Source organism: Fusarium odoratissimum, assembly GCF_000260195.1.
Source record: "Fusarium odoratissimum NRRL 54006 unplaced genomic scaffold supercont1.19, whole genome shotgun sequence".
Taxonomy (NCBI): domain Eukaryota; kingdom Fungi; phylum Ascomycota; class Sordariomycetes; order Hypocreales; family Nectriaceae; genus Fusarium; species Fusarium odoratissimum.
Window position 1 is genome coordinate 250,326 of NW_022158704.1, and position 14,223 is coordinate 264,548.

General features: G+C 48.1%; 3 protein-coding genes across 60 annotated transcripts; all 3 read right to left on the reverse strand.

The window, feature by feature from the left end:
- Positions 1 to 274: 274 nt before the first annotated feature.
- Positions 275 to 3,264, reverse strand: FOIG_10699 (murein transglycosylase). 2 transcript variants are annotated; one of them, XM_031211100.1, is made up of 3 exons: positions 2,391 to 3,264; positions 1,903 to 2,340; positions 275 to 1,796 (listed from the first exon to the last, which is right to left on the reverse strand). In XM_031211100.1, exons 1-3 carry the CDS (start codon positions 2,494 to 2,496, stop codon positions 901 to 903), a joined length of 1,440 nt encoding a protein of 479 aa, XP_031059033.1. In that variant the 5' UTR covers positions 2,497 to 3,264; the 3' UTR covers positions 275 to 900. The 2 variants fall into 2 exon arrangements, with proteins under 2 accessions (XP_031059033.1, XP_031059034.1); XM_031211101.1 differs by having other exon boundaries at positions 1,903 to 3,264.
- Positions 3,265 to 4,347: 1,083 nt separating this feature from the next.
- On the reverse strand, positions 4,348 to 8,436 carry FOIG_10700 (uncharacterized protein; the record flags this gene model as incomplete). Of its 57 annotated transcripts, none has more annotated exons than XM_031211108.1 (9): positions 7,929 to 8,436; positions 6,957 to 7,275; positions 6,444 to 6,517; positions 5,600 to 6,116; positions 5,498 to 5,545; positions 5,412 to 5,444; positions 5,273 to 5,356; positions 5,180 to 5,213; positions 4,348 to 5,113 (listed from the first exon to the last, which is right to left on the reverse strand). In XM_031211108.1, the coding sequence occupies exons 3-9, from the start codon at positions 6,512 to 6,514 to the stop codon at positions 5,088 to 5,090; spliced, it is 813 nt and encodes a 270-aa protein (XP_031059049.1). In that variant the 5' UTR covers positions 6,515 to 6,517; positions 6,957 to 7,275; positions 7,929 to 8,436. The 57 variants fall into 57 exon arrangements, with proteins under 57 accessions (XP_031059049.1, XP_031059048.1, XP_031059041.1 ...); XM_031211107.1 differs by having other exon boundaries at positions 6,957 to 7,377; positions 7,929 to 8,386; XM_031211155.1 differs by having other exon boundaries at positions 6,793 to 7,275; positions 7,929 to 8,384.
- Positions 8,437 to 13,334: 4,898 nt separating this feature from the next.
- FOIG_10701 (uncharacterized protein) lies at positions 13,335 to 14,025 on the reverse strand (the record flags this gene model as incomplete). Its single annotated transcript, XM_031211159.1, has 2 exons — positions 13,335 to 13,378; positions 13,581 to 14,025. 2 exons carry the CDS (start codon positions 14,023 to 14,025, stop codon positions 13,335 to 13,337), a joined length of 489 nt encoding a protein of 162 aa, XP_031059092.1.
- Between the last annotated feature and the right edge of the window lie 198 nt (positions 14,026 to 14,223).

The following is a 14,223-nucleotide window of genomic DNA, read 5'->3' on the forward strand; positions in this document are numbered from 1 at the left end:
GGTAATGAGGAAAAAAAGGCAATGTAGGGGCTGTGCTACAGTGGCTGTAGGGCTGTTAGCCAGTGAATGTTCACGGCAACATGAAACGAAACGGATACCACAGTCAGCAAACACACCCGTCGAGTTTCACCACTGATCCTCCCCCCATAACAATTGGCTCAGAGCATAGCGACTCCAGCGCTTAGAGCTGAGATGCAGGGGGTTCGCGTTTATAGGAGACCGCCAAGATGAGAAGGGATTGGATCAGCGGTAAAAAGCAAACGCTCAGCCCTTGCGGCCTTTTTTTCTCCGACCCGATAGCTTGAGGTCAAATGATGCCATGCTCAGAGTAGGGCTGAATTGGTTGGCCATTCTCTGAGGCCATGGTTTGTCTCGATCCTCAACGCTTTGACTAATGGTTATGCTTATTCTCTTTGCTTTCACTGGCAGGTCGACTTGTCATTACTTTCACTAACTAATCCTTCGCTTGCACGTGAGATTTTAGTACCTGTCATCTTAACACGGATGTCCTCATCATGCCATCAAATCCGAAGGAGTCTGCCTGACCCAGTCCCTCTACTCAATCCCAAACATACATCTTCTCCATAACCAGGCGCATAGACCAGATGATCACATATTTAAATAACCAAGCCGCCCAGTATTCTTCACATGCCATCACATGCACAGCAAGCAAAATACCTCATTTAAAGAAGCCCATGCAAAACCATTTACCATTATCGTCCCTCTACTAACAGAATATGGACCCATGAAAGAGAAGAAATTACATACAAAATCTCAATGCCGACCGTCATGAAATGCTAAACAGGAAACGTGCGGTGAGATGCTATATAAGAGTGGTAAGAAAAAAGAGAGGTTAATGGGAGGAGTCGCAGGACGGACATCAAACGCCATCATCATTGACTACAGCCAGAACAGAGCACCACCGGCGATGATAATGGCCAGAGCACTTGCGCCGTTCCGTGTGCCAGCGTTGGAACCCTTTCCATCATCTGAGCTGCTGCTGCTGCTGCTCGAGCTAGAGCTCGAGCTGGCGCAGTCTTGGTTGAAGCTGTTGGTCTCACAGTTGGTGGTGTCAGCGGGCTCAGTATCATCTGTGCTGCCGTCAGGGTTGCCCTTGGGGGTACTGCCAGAACCGGAACCAGAGCTGCTGTCATCGCTGCTATCGTCTCCGTGGTCGTTGGAAGGCGCGCCGCTGCTGCCGCCAGGAATAGTGGCAGGCTCATCATCATCGTCGTCGTCCTTATCCTTGTCCTTGCTATCTTTGCTGTCCTTATCGTCCTTGTCATCGTCCTTGCTATCCTTCTTCTTGTCCTCCTTCTTTCCCTTGTCCATGTCCTCACCAGTGGCCATCAGAGAAGCAATGGTGTGTCTCTTGTCACCGTCGACAATGGTGTCGTTGGTGCCAGCAGCATCCTTGTACCAGTAGCTAGTACCCGAGTTGGAGCCAGGACCAGACTTGGCGTTGAAACATTGGATCTCAACATCGGAGAAGGTAGCAAAGTAGTAACCACTCTTCTGGATATCGGGAGCATCCCAGTCGATAGGACCTCCAGCCCATGCTACAGTACCTTCGGCATTACCCTCCTTACCACCAGGCCACAGAGAAAGCTGCACGCGAGAGGGTGTCTGAGGGAAGTCAAAGTTCTTAGAGGTGGCATTCCAGGTATCACTCTTCTGGAGAGTTCGGCCGAGCTTGCCATCAACCCACCACTCAATCTTGTCGGGGGTCCATCGGATTTCGTAATCGTGAAAGTTGGCAAAGGTATCAGACAGCGTAATGTTTTCGGAATTCTCGTCTATCAAAGTGTCAGCCGTGTCAGGTACAACACACCATCACGTGAGGATTCATGGCTGTGTCACGAACAAGGGGCTACCTTGCTGTGTGACACTGGGACGACTTACAGTTGGTGATGCCCTGGAAGTAATAATTGGTCTGAGCATCGCCGAGCTCTGTACCAACAAACTCATAATCGATCTCATCCTTGACGTCAGAGAAGAGAATGAAAGCAGTAATGACACCAGCACCACGGCTGGTCTTGAAGCGAGCCTTGACGTTACCATACCACATGTAGACAGTAGAAGACAGCAGAGTGCCAACACTGTCCTTGGGCATGGTAAGAAGAACGTTGTTCTGGAAAACAACAGGCTCACCCTGTGCAACCCAGTCGGCCTTTGAAGAATCACCAAGATACTTGCCGATATCGACAATTGAATCAAGGGAGTTCATCTTCATCTTGCGGTCCTCGCAAACAGGAGCGGGGACACAAGAGTCGAGGGAGAAGGACATTGTAGGATCGCAACCACCCAGGCAGTACGCACCAACACCGCATTCACCATAGGCTGATACATGTCAGATATCAGAAATCGTCAACTTCGTGCAGGTAACTTACTGGAGCAGCATGGCGAGTCCTCGGGACAGTGGCTGCTGCGCGTGCACTTGACAGCGGCGACAGAGCTAGCGCCCAAAAGGGCAGCAACAACAAGAGATCGCAACATTATGAATATGAAATAGTCGAGCAAAAACAGATGTAACTGATGCTTTGATGCAAGAGCGCCCTCGAATTAGGGGTTCGGTATTATGGTATGGTCTGATCTGAGCTGATCTGATCGGGATATTAAGAGTAGATAAGGCGTTGAAGTGTCGAGAACAGGTAGCGACTGCTGTTGAATCGAGTAGACACAAAAACGACAGTCGAAACAACCCAGCAAGCGAGCGACTTGGGTTGTTGTCGGTGATTAAAGGTGTATTTGCGTGGTGTTGATAGCGACCGTTTTATTAGGCTGCTGATTGACAGTTGAATCAAGTAAAAAAGGGCGATGGAATGCGGGCCGCGAAACAGTTTGCGCGTCCTCGATCCGAAAAGATTGTCCCCTTTCTGGAAATATCCCTTGAATACGCAGGATTTTCCTTCTTAACGAGAGCAGAAGGATGTCGGGCAACTCCGCAGAAAGCGAGTGTCTGGTTTAGAAATTATCGCGTAGATTCTGCGTGTGCTTTTTTCGATCGATCGGGACTCGACCGCGTGACTTGAGCGAGAGAGAAATAGCGACGAGAAAATAAAAACGATTGATAGTGCCACCGATGTCTTCCCTTGGGTTAGGAAGAAAGCAAACGATGAGCAAAACAGTGAAAAAGAAAAAGGTGGATTTTCAACACCACAGACAGACAGCGAAATCTGGGGAAAGGATAGAAGAGGGATTAAAGAAGAGAAGCGAATCTCCCAAAGAAGAAGGCCGAATAGACTGGACCAGACTCCCCCCGTACCTGTCCGTTCCCCATCAGCACTCACACACACTCGCGCACTGGCAAAGCGGACCTCTCGTGCCGAGAGACACGAGACATGGCCTTTTTCGTTTAGACGCACTAACACACTAAACCACTCTGGAAGATAACAGTGACTAGGCTTGAGAAAGGACCAATAACAGCTCGAGTTTATTCAAACTTGGTGATCAGTTCGTCTAAGATCATGCGCCTGATCCTGGCTGACCCCTGAACTTCATACACCTAAGCAGAGGCGATGTGACTGTCTTGGTGATCCATCAGTGGCATCATCGTATAGATATCAGCTGTAATAAGAGCAATTGTTGCCATGGAATCCTCTAATACCCAGTCCATTGAACATGTCTTCAAGGCAACAGTGCTCAATCTCTGAATGCCTACAGCAAAGCAATCACTTTGTTTTCAGTTGCATCACTGCGGTCGCAAATACCCTCGTTCGCCAACAAAGTTCAACCAAATCGATTGAGTTTGACTTGATCTTCAAACCCGAAATGCTACCTACTATATATATTAAACTTTCAGCTTCGACTCCATTTACAACATCGATGTATCTCTAATTACTTCGATGATACCACAAGCCCTGAGTTCAAAGCCCGTACATTCCGCGAATCAGCATCCATATCATTCAACCCATCCATCCATATCTCCCCAGATTTCAGGTCATAGACTCATCCCTGCCCATCATAATACGTACCGCCCCCTTCATTCCGGCCCATTTTACCTTTCTCGCCAGAGCTCAATGCAATAACCACACTAACAATGGATGTCATAATGAATTGGCACTCGAAAACCTTCCAAAACCCTTCTACGCCATCATGCATTGCCGATGTCACATCTACATCTGGCACGCCATTGCCTGTCACACAACGCTTCCCCTCCCGCCGCCACAATCCCATTGTACCCGACAAGTAGCCTAGGTACCTTTACCTAGCCCAGGCTGACAGCCCAGCGCCCACCACAGGGGACACGCCACGGTCCCTGACCAATCTTACAGGCCTGTCAAACACCAACTTCCTGACAGTAGACAACCAAGAACGCATTACTATCTTGCAGCAACTAATTGGTACAGGATAATGGCAAATGATTTGTGTCTTCGCAAGCTAAAGCGATCCGCGCAATATACAGGCAATTGGTTCAGTTCACGAGCGTCAATCAGGGGGCCATTATGTTTGTGTGCAAGGAATCAACTCCAGGCATTGGGGTATAAGTAACCGAACCTAAAATCGAACAGTCCCATCCTTTCACAACCAGAATCGAAAAGGAAAAAGACAAGGGGAAAAAATAACACACACTGCCGTCATCCTTCCTTCCCTTCGACTCGGTCCGTCTTGAAACGGCTTCGTCTTCCTCAACCTCAGACATCCATATCCTCCTTCATCTCTCCCCATTACACCAACAGACGCGTCCATATCACAAGTCCCTTTCCTTTGTAACACTCTCTTCCTATAGGCCAGTTCGACAGGTGCATACGCTGCATCTCGTCTTCAATTTTTCCACCTTTACGCGCCAGTTCCCAGTTCCAATCCTTTCCGTATCCGATCCGAAGGAGTGGTAACAAAGCCGGTGAGGCATTGTCCGCCATGCCTCATAAAATATTCGAGGCAAGTCCACAATTAACAAACATTAAACAGTTTCCCGCATAGAAATTGTGCAGAACGCCACTGCTAATTTTCCCTTTGTTTTTGGTGTTTTGTGTCTTTTCCCTTTGCAGTAGGGAATTCTGGGTAAAAGATCATCTTCTTGGCTATCGACTTCTCACAGGAGTGCGAAACTTGCAAGAGATCCCAAAGCCACCTTGCGACTCGCCCTATCTCTTGGAATTAGGGAACAAATCTATGCATGTCAGTTTCAATAAACGCTTCTTCACTCCGTCGTCAAAACAGAGCAGTCGAGACGTACCTGGAAAGTGTTCTTTGGCGTACTGTTCGCAAGCCTACATCATATGTCAACACCTTACATGCTTTGTCAAGTTCCGAGGGTTAAGATACGTACCTTGGCAGGTTTGTTGACCTTCTGCCCAATTGACTTCCACTTGTTGTTCTCGTACTCCTTGATGGCGTTCAATAACGCTTGGCTCTGATAAAGGGGAGGTCAGCTTTGTTGTTCAATGTACAGGGCGAATGGTGGCTACCTCGTCCTCAGCAAACTCAGCATAATGCATGTCCTAAATCCAATTAGCTTCTTAAATCCTCCCGTTGATCTCCTGGTCGAGCATACCTTGTACCAATGCTTCTTGACAGATCCTTCTGTCCTGGTAGGGAAAGTCTACACGTCATTTTTAGCATATGAATCATACCCAGGTTACACCGTAGGTCTTACCTTGGCAATCTCTGCCCAGCTGTTGCCAGCATCTCGCATTTGCTTCAGTCGCAACTCTTCTTGTGGTGTCCAGGGGGTGTTAGTCCGGCTTTTCTTGGCCGGTGGAGGTGCAACTGGTGCTGCGTTCGCATCATCTGTCTGAACTTGTTGTGGTTGTTGAGGAACCGCCTGTGGTGGGGGAGGAGCTGCGACAGGAGGTTGAACTTGAGATGGGGTAACAGGGGCAGGAGGAGCAGCTGTGGCCGGAGGTCCAGCGGCACCAGGTGCCGGCCTCTTTCGCGACCGACCAGCTGGTGCCGGAGTGGGAGTAGGTACTTGCTGAGGAGGTGCAGCACCATTTGGAGGCTGCTGAGGAACGCTCATGGGAGGAGGTTGAACAGGCGCCGGGTGATGTTGCTGCTGCTGTTGTTGAGGTTGCTGTTGTTGCTGCGGTGCCATATTAGGTTGAGGGGCGCCGTAGCGGAATTCCATGTTCTCAGGACGACGAGTCATGTCGTTCTGGTATTGGTGAGGGTTGCTATTGAGAGACGCAGGTCAGCAGGGTGGCTCCCAATCGTAGGGCTTCATGATCGATATGAATGGGCACGGTAGTTGACACAACCACAAGCTACAGGCATTAGAGGTACTTTCATGTGAGAAAGTTACTTGTGTAGCTTTGGTAGGCGTCAGGTCTATCGGTGGTGAAATGGGTCGTGAGACACAATTTGAAGGCACCGATTAAGGACCTTACAAAGCCAGAAATACCGTGACGAAACAGGGAAAGAGTCGTATTACTCTTGTAATCGACAGATGGTGTGGTACCTGGTCCAAGAAAGAAGGGTTCATCAAAGGACGTAATACTTACTGCATCTCGGTTGGCTGATGAGAGTTGGAGTAGACATACTCCGGGACAGGCCCGACTTGCCACTGCTGCATGTTCTAAAAGGTACCAGTTAGCCATCAGATTCAAGGAACCATCGGCAATAAGCAAGGAAACATGATGTTGAAAGTCGTGAGACGCTGACGCTAGCGTCTGCGATACAACAAGACATATCATGACTCTGACTGGTGTATCAATCAACGTGGGTCTGAAGCACGCGCAAACTGGGGGTGACGCGACCAGGGTCTGGGCTGAACTGAGCTGCGCAACTATTTTCGATATCGAATTTCGACAGGAACAGAACAATAGTCGCTTCATAACATTTGCAGCATACCTGTAACCACAGCCTTGGGTCCACCTTGTTGGCCGGCATCGCGTTGCGATTCATAGTGCTTCTCTCCGTATTAACACCAGAAGCGCGATGGCGCAAAACGCGGAACTTTTTTTCGTATGACCAAGAGTACAGATGGTGACAATAGAGAAAGTATTTGTACTCACGGGCAAAAGTCTGACTAGTTGATCCGTGAATAAAGTTGAGTTAAAAGGCAAGAGAGTTAGACAGTGACCAGTCACAATATCGTGAAGGCGACAACGTTGATACAGGAGAGGTACAGACGAGTATCTCGAGTATCTGCGAAGTACTCAACAAAGATCTGTGCTGGGAGGGGATTTTTAGGGCGTCAGGAAACACAACCGCGGGATCTGGTTGGTAAAAAACTGAAACGTGATGTGGTGGGATGCCGGTTTGATTTCTCCACGCAAGTACCAACTGGTCGAGATGTTCAAGGTTTTTTGTCTTGTAATGAACCTTTGTGCGCTGGTTAAGGTTGGGTCAGTATCAGCGTGTACGTGGTGAGAGTGGAAATAAAGAAAATTGTTCGAGTTCAACGGAATCGCATGTGCGCGATGCTCTACGTGTCTAAACCATGTGCGCGGTCAGATGCTGTGTTGCTTTTCGCGTGCGCCTCGGCGAAGCCATGTTGAAGACATTGGCAGTGCCCCGTTGTTTTTGGGGGTGGTTGGAGACGAGACAGACGCTTGTGAGCGAAAAGAGATTGATTGGGGCTGGGGCTATAACGAGGCAGGAAAATGCAAGCAAGCCAGACAAAAGAAAGGACAGGCGGACACACGCGTAACGTGTCTGCGATAAGACGCGAGTGATGTGAGGTACGTAGCGAACAAAAACGTAGGACTGTGGTCGTGGCAAGACGATGGGTAGGTAGATGCGATGCGATGCGACAGGTGATGGTGATGGTGAAGTATTGAGTCATGAGTGAATAGAGTGAGTGAGTGAGTTTATGCTCAGTTGCCGCATCTCAACTCGGCAATGACGGAAGATACAGGACGCGCGCTCAAAAACATGTACAAGTTTTCATTTCGATGAGCAAAGACGCAATAATGAGTGAGAATGAAAGCCAGGAGATGGTATTGATTGATGGGACACGATATAGAATAGAATGCTTACTTGACTTGAGTTAAAGGCCCAGGAGGGAACGAGCAAGCAAATGCGCGTCTTGTTTGTCTGCGACGGTGACGACACAATGTGAAGGTCGAGTCACAGGTCAAGTCGTTTTGCTCGCCTGTCGCAGGTCGCAATCGCAGAATGATAGAGAGATACCTCACTCAGCCTTAGCAGATGCTGTGAGTGGATCCACAGCTAGGTTGATTGAGGATGAAGTTTGGGCGTAGAAGGTATGGATTGTGAGATGATGTACAATAGATACCTCACCTCAGTTCAACTCTGTTCCCGTCAGGTCGAGTTTGAGGTGGATTGGATGCGGCAGGTAAAAAGTAGATAGGTCTGTCTGGGGGAGGGAGGAACGATGGATGGTACCTCGAGGCAAAGTAACTCGGGCAGGACCTTGGAAGTCGCTGGGACCTGGGGAGGGGAAGGTAGTCGTGGGTTACCCTTTTTTTTTGGTGGAAAGGGGAGAATGGAATGGGCGAAAGGAGGTGGGCAGGCGTGACAGAAAGCTACGACGCTTGCGCTAAAAGTGGGTCACCGACGCTTCCGAGGCGCGAATAGCTTAGAATTTGACCTCATAATCACACTGTCTTTAGCCACATGAATTATACTGGAATGCACAGTGCGCTGATGACGAGCATGTTATCTCTTTCAGCAGGAAACATCTCGAAAACAAGTACTGAGAGGTACGTGCTCTCGTTCCCCGCCCGCTAATGAAAATCTCTCGTTTCTTTGGTTGATCCGGTAATTGCCAAGCCACGTTTGGTCAAGCCTCAGTTATCGTCGTACAAGTTTATCATAGAATCAGGCATTCAATCAGTTGAAGTGAGGTTGGCAGAGATATCTCCTTGGTATCAGTAATTGTCAATCCCACTCAATGAGTCTAGTCTCCTCGCGTACGTCACCTTTTTGATCTGACATGATCTGTTTCTCCCTCGTCAATGGCCTTCCTTGTCTAATAATTCACCGACTGGTCTAATCTCACGATATCATCCCATCAGACAATGAATCCCTGTTGGTGATTAATTATACGGTTGTCGGTGTTTTGCAATCTCTATTTCGTTTGTCGTAGCTGATTAAATCTCTTTGATGAGACTTTCGTGTTCAGTTCCAGCAGCCACTGACAGCCTCTATCTACGTGACGTGCTGTCATTTTGCATTGCGTGATAACCTTGGTAGGATAAAGCGGTCCTTTCACGTGTCCTCTGCTATTCTTTTGACTATTGCAACTATTCATCTGTCATCTATCACCTTCCTATGTTTGTTGGTTTCAACGTGTTTCGTTCTGTTGACGAATGACAAGGTGTCATCCCCACTCCACGCGATCGATTCATACTTTATCTCCAACAACCACGAGGTGTTGTTAAAAGTAGGCGCACTTTGAATGACAGATCTGTACTAGATGTAGTCTTGACACCGTTTCTTGAACCTACGTACCTTGTCTTGCGGTACGTGCCATTTGAGGATGGCTGGCCTCAAGAGCCGCATCTCTCGAAATGATGGATCTGCCCCGATTCTCCACCCTACAAGTACTGTACACAATGGGGTATACCCGGCAATCTGGTCGCGTCTCGAGCTAAGATCGTGACATTGAATCTGTGTACCTCTCAAGTCCCTCCCTCGTCGGATCCGGGACTCGGAGTTTTTGTTCTATCGTACGGGTGGCAATTAATATAAATGGATATGGTCTAATATGATGTTTCTGATGCTGTAGAGATGCAGTTTGAGTAATTCTGCTTGTTTATCCGTCGAGGCTGTCGACCCCTTTTTTTCCCAATTTCTCCTCAACCGCACTTATGATGCCGCCTTTCACTGTCATAGGCAGAACTCGAACTCGAGCTGCATTTACACGGGCAAAGATACTGAACTGATTCAATCACACCAGGGGAGTTTTAGATTTACATGCTAATACCCCGAATGGCAACCGTATGAGACTGCTACATACTCGATAGCTGTCAAGAGAAGACCAGACTCATCTTCGTTGTCCAGGGTAGGCTTACCGCAATATGTCCTCACGGGCGGCATATAAGAGAGATTCCTCCTTGTTCCTCAATAAGCACATTATTAAAACACTACAAGAACTCTAATAAACTCAATTATAGGAGGAAAACTAAATTTACTATAGTTTGATTAGGTTCTCACACCTATAGCAGAAATTCCGACTAAAAATGGTGCTAAGAATGAATATGTTTCTATAATCTCCGACTTTTCTTCCTCCTATGATTTAACTTCTGTTAGATTACCCGGCACATACAGGATGAAATCTCTTGAGCCCTAACGGTGGCGAACGTTGAGATTAAGCTCTGATAAAGAGGAATGCAACAGAACTACCAGATCAAGACAACGGCGAGATAACCAAATCTGACATTCACACGACGATCCGGCACCGGCATCAAACTCCATCGAGTTCATCTTCCTCCACCATCTCCAACTGCATTGCCGATCCCCGCCCGCTTCGAAACACGCTTGTAATCTGGGATGGCCTGATGTCCCACGCCAACAATAAAATAAGCACAAAAGAGGAGCACGGGGCACTCTCCCCATGCGAACGAAACATACACGCCTTAATATGGATATCGGGGAAATACATTCCGAGGCAAAATTGTCGCCCGCAATACGAGTTTGCGGTGAGCAAAGATCCTGATAACAGCAACAGAGCTCGAGTGCATCGGTGCTTTAGCCTTCTTTTGAGTTACATTAGACTATCAAGTTTCGAAACCTTTGTTCCTCGAGGGTTAGGCCCGCGGATGAAACCACCCCGGTTGCAAGAGCTGGTCGAAATATTCGGACACCTCTTGAGCCGTCCGTAGGGCCAAGCGATCAGGACCCTTGCTTCTACCTTACGCTCCAATGGGTAGGGGAACTTATAGGCACAGTAGGACTGGATAATGGGAATCTCAAACATTCTGGTCGCGTTTCAAGCTACAACCTTATATAACGGTGAATATTGAAACGCCAGCCCTGCAAGATAGACATGTGGCGTAAAGAACACAAGGCATTGCTTAGCCATGGAGTAGAAACCTTCAACAAACGAGATGAATCTGCCGGTGTCATGAATAATCTCACAAAACACGTAAACAACTTTAAAAAAAGTCTTTTTATATGGAGAGTGTACTTTAGTAGCACAATCAATAAAGACAAAACCCGAACGAAATTATCATCAACACGGAACCCTGCATGTGTTTTGTGGATTTACACGTAGTGCTCTCTCGCAAGCATATCCCGCCATAAAAAATCTTTGACGGTCCTTTGCCGCTTGACTAACAACTCACGATAGCTGCATCTCTGTCCCCGTGCAGAGCAAAGTTCCAGAACATTTTTCTCAGGACAGCCTGAAGGCCCCCAGTCCGGGATCCAAACAGCTATGACCATCTCGACCGCACAGACTCCTGAAACACTGCCGAGGTAAGTCTACGGAGGGAAGTGTTGCGACTTGGCAAACATTTGACAGCTGTATAATGTTTAGCGCTTAATAGAGAAGGATTAAGTAAATAATAGTTGAGGAATTATGTATCAGGATTTCGTATGCGAGGTTGCATGGAAGAAACTCAAAACTGAGGTTATCTAAAACTTATCTGGGAATCTCAGATCTTGGAGTTTCGGATCTCGACGTGTTTGATCGCTGCTTCAGACTCGAGCTCACACAGGAACGACAGCTATCCGGCGTCATGGGACCTCCTGCCAACTCGGTAGAGTAGCACCCGGTTTCCGGCAATGTTTCGATCCGAGCTGGAGAAGGTGTTTCTCTTGACGCTGTCATGTTAGAAGTGTGCATCAGATATCTGAAGCTTGAAGGCATTCGCAGTTTTGTTTAGCGCCACAGAGCAGAGCCTTGCTGCAGGTGCTAGTGCATATTTTCATAAGGGTGCTCTACAATACGATATGCATGGGGATAAGCCGCGTAAAGATCTCGGACAAGGGAGTGAGATCGACTACATAGAGTCACTCTACAGCAGCATTTCGCTACCAAGGGCCGGTTCACCGCCCGACACCACCTGGTGATCATCTTGCCATGGCACGGTGTTAGTCGGCCAGGGCTCCAAGAATAGACGAATAGATTCTGCCGTATTCAAATCACTCAGAGTTGCAAGGAAGGACGACGATCAGAGAGGCGTAAGACAGCGGGATCGAAGCATCCGTGTCCATCCTGTGTCTCGCTTGGCCGTGTTTCTCATTATTGTTTTCTGTAACTGGGGAACGAATGTTTCGGTTTGTGCCGTCAACTCAGCTCGTTTCCCCTGCACGGCACATTGCCAGAACCATAACCAGGACACGATACAGAAGACCACAATAGGAATAAGTGCAGAGTCTGTCGACGGACAAGGTAAAAACAAAGTGTCGAAAGCACTGAACCAGTATTCTGAGGTTAATAAGCCGCCCAATCAGCAGAGGACGCTCCACAGAGTTCGCAAATGTCCATCTCTTTTGGACTAATCCCTGATACCGAGGTGAAATTACGCCAGTGCGTTAGCGGGTTTCAAGGGGGGATCCCTGAACCTTGGGCCTGGGGCGCGGCGGCAGCTAACGAAGCGGCGAGATTAGTTGGCTTTGTTAAGGTAGAAACCGAAACCGACGGTAAGGAAAGTTATATGGGTTTGAGTAGCAGTATAGTGACTCTGAGACAGGAAACATCATGACCAGAGAGTTGGTGAGATGATGATGCTCCTACTGAAGAAGTGATATGTATGATATCAGAGTTGAAGTTGTTTTGCCCTGATCCTACCAAACAACAACAGATGAAGATAAAACTTCCTAAAGCCTAATTAATTAATAAAGGTGCAAACAAGTCACTGCGTGTTGAAATTAGACAGGCGCTTGTCGTCCCGCAAATTTGTGAATCGAGGCGTCGATGGCATGTGCGCATCGTCTAAACGGACGGCATATCTTGCACCCACCTATCACGAAACGATAGCCGACAGGGTTGCAATGACATGCCCTCCACCAAACACCGTGCAAGCCGGCCGAGAAGTATATGTACGTATCTGGACTCGACTCGAGTTTTGATACTTGGAGCCAAAAGGCGAGAGAAACGAAACCGGATATTGTTTAACTAAACATTTGGGGTTTGATAAGCTTTGCGGAACATCTCCCTGTGGCGGCTTTACTTCAGCTGCTTTATACAGAAACACCAAGAATCATGCAGCAGCAACAACAACAGCACCAACTCCCCAATCGTGTTTACTTGTTACGCCCGGGCCAGCAGTAGTCTGCTAGCTGCAGCCAACAGCTTGGGACCTAATCACGGTCCTCCAGAAGATCACGGATCACAGCGCAGCGGCGCGCGATGGATGTTAGCCTCAAGGCTACAAGTGTGGATGGGATTATTACAGCCAAACCACGAGGTTGAAGGAACTCGAGGTGCAAATCAAAATCAGGGACCGTCCAATTACGAAGCAATATATGAACCCCTGCTACTCGCCAGGGTTGGCTGCCAAGAAGCAGTTTGTGTGCTGCGCTGGAGAGTCAGACAAGGCTATCAACTAATGGAAGGGCACCTTGAATTATTACGCGCATCGCGCACCTGAAGCTGAGGTCGATGTAACGCAACACGACCCCGCTGAAGAGAGACTGACTGAATATCTGCTGTCAGGAATAAGAAAAGTGATTGATTGATTATCAAGGAATGAACACGAGGACAAAACCCACAGAGGCCATACGTAAACCTAGGGAGAGTACTATATGCGTGTCTTGTCCGACGGGAGACAGTTTCTCCTTGAGAGTAAAGGTACTGTGCTGCTGTGCTGTGCTGTGCTGTAGAGATCGGATGCCAAGGATGGCGAAGAGTATGTTTAAAACTCGCACAGGCCTGCCAATATCCGTTGTACGAGTACTGAACCGGGGGTGGTAAATGGATGTTTGGATCACTTCTTCAACAGTGGGAGACGCTACGTGCGGTGGTGACCGTTTTACCAGGCAAGGGTGAGTTGATTTGACAAGGCGGCGGATCTTGTATCCGTTACTGACAACGACTGTTCTGTTCTGCAGTTGCAGTTGCAGCATGTAAGTGATCGTTTTGAGGCTCGCTTGGGCGGACCATGTCATCTGGTCTTGGTTCGTGACGAATTGATTCATGATAGTGGCGGACGGTGGTGTTCGCTCCATATTCCTATTCTGTCGAGCTGTTTAGACTAGAGCTCACCTTCACCGCGATTGAGGCTTGACTACTGCACACTTGTATCAAGCCATTGTCATCTGTGGCGTTTCTGTAATATTACGATCGTTGCTATTGCTTCACAAGCCCTTTTTTTTTTCTCTTTCGTCTGAGGTTTTTTTTTGGGGGGGGGGGTTAGAGAAACAAAG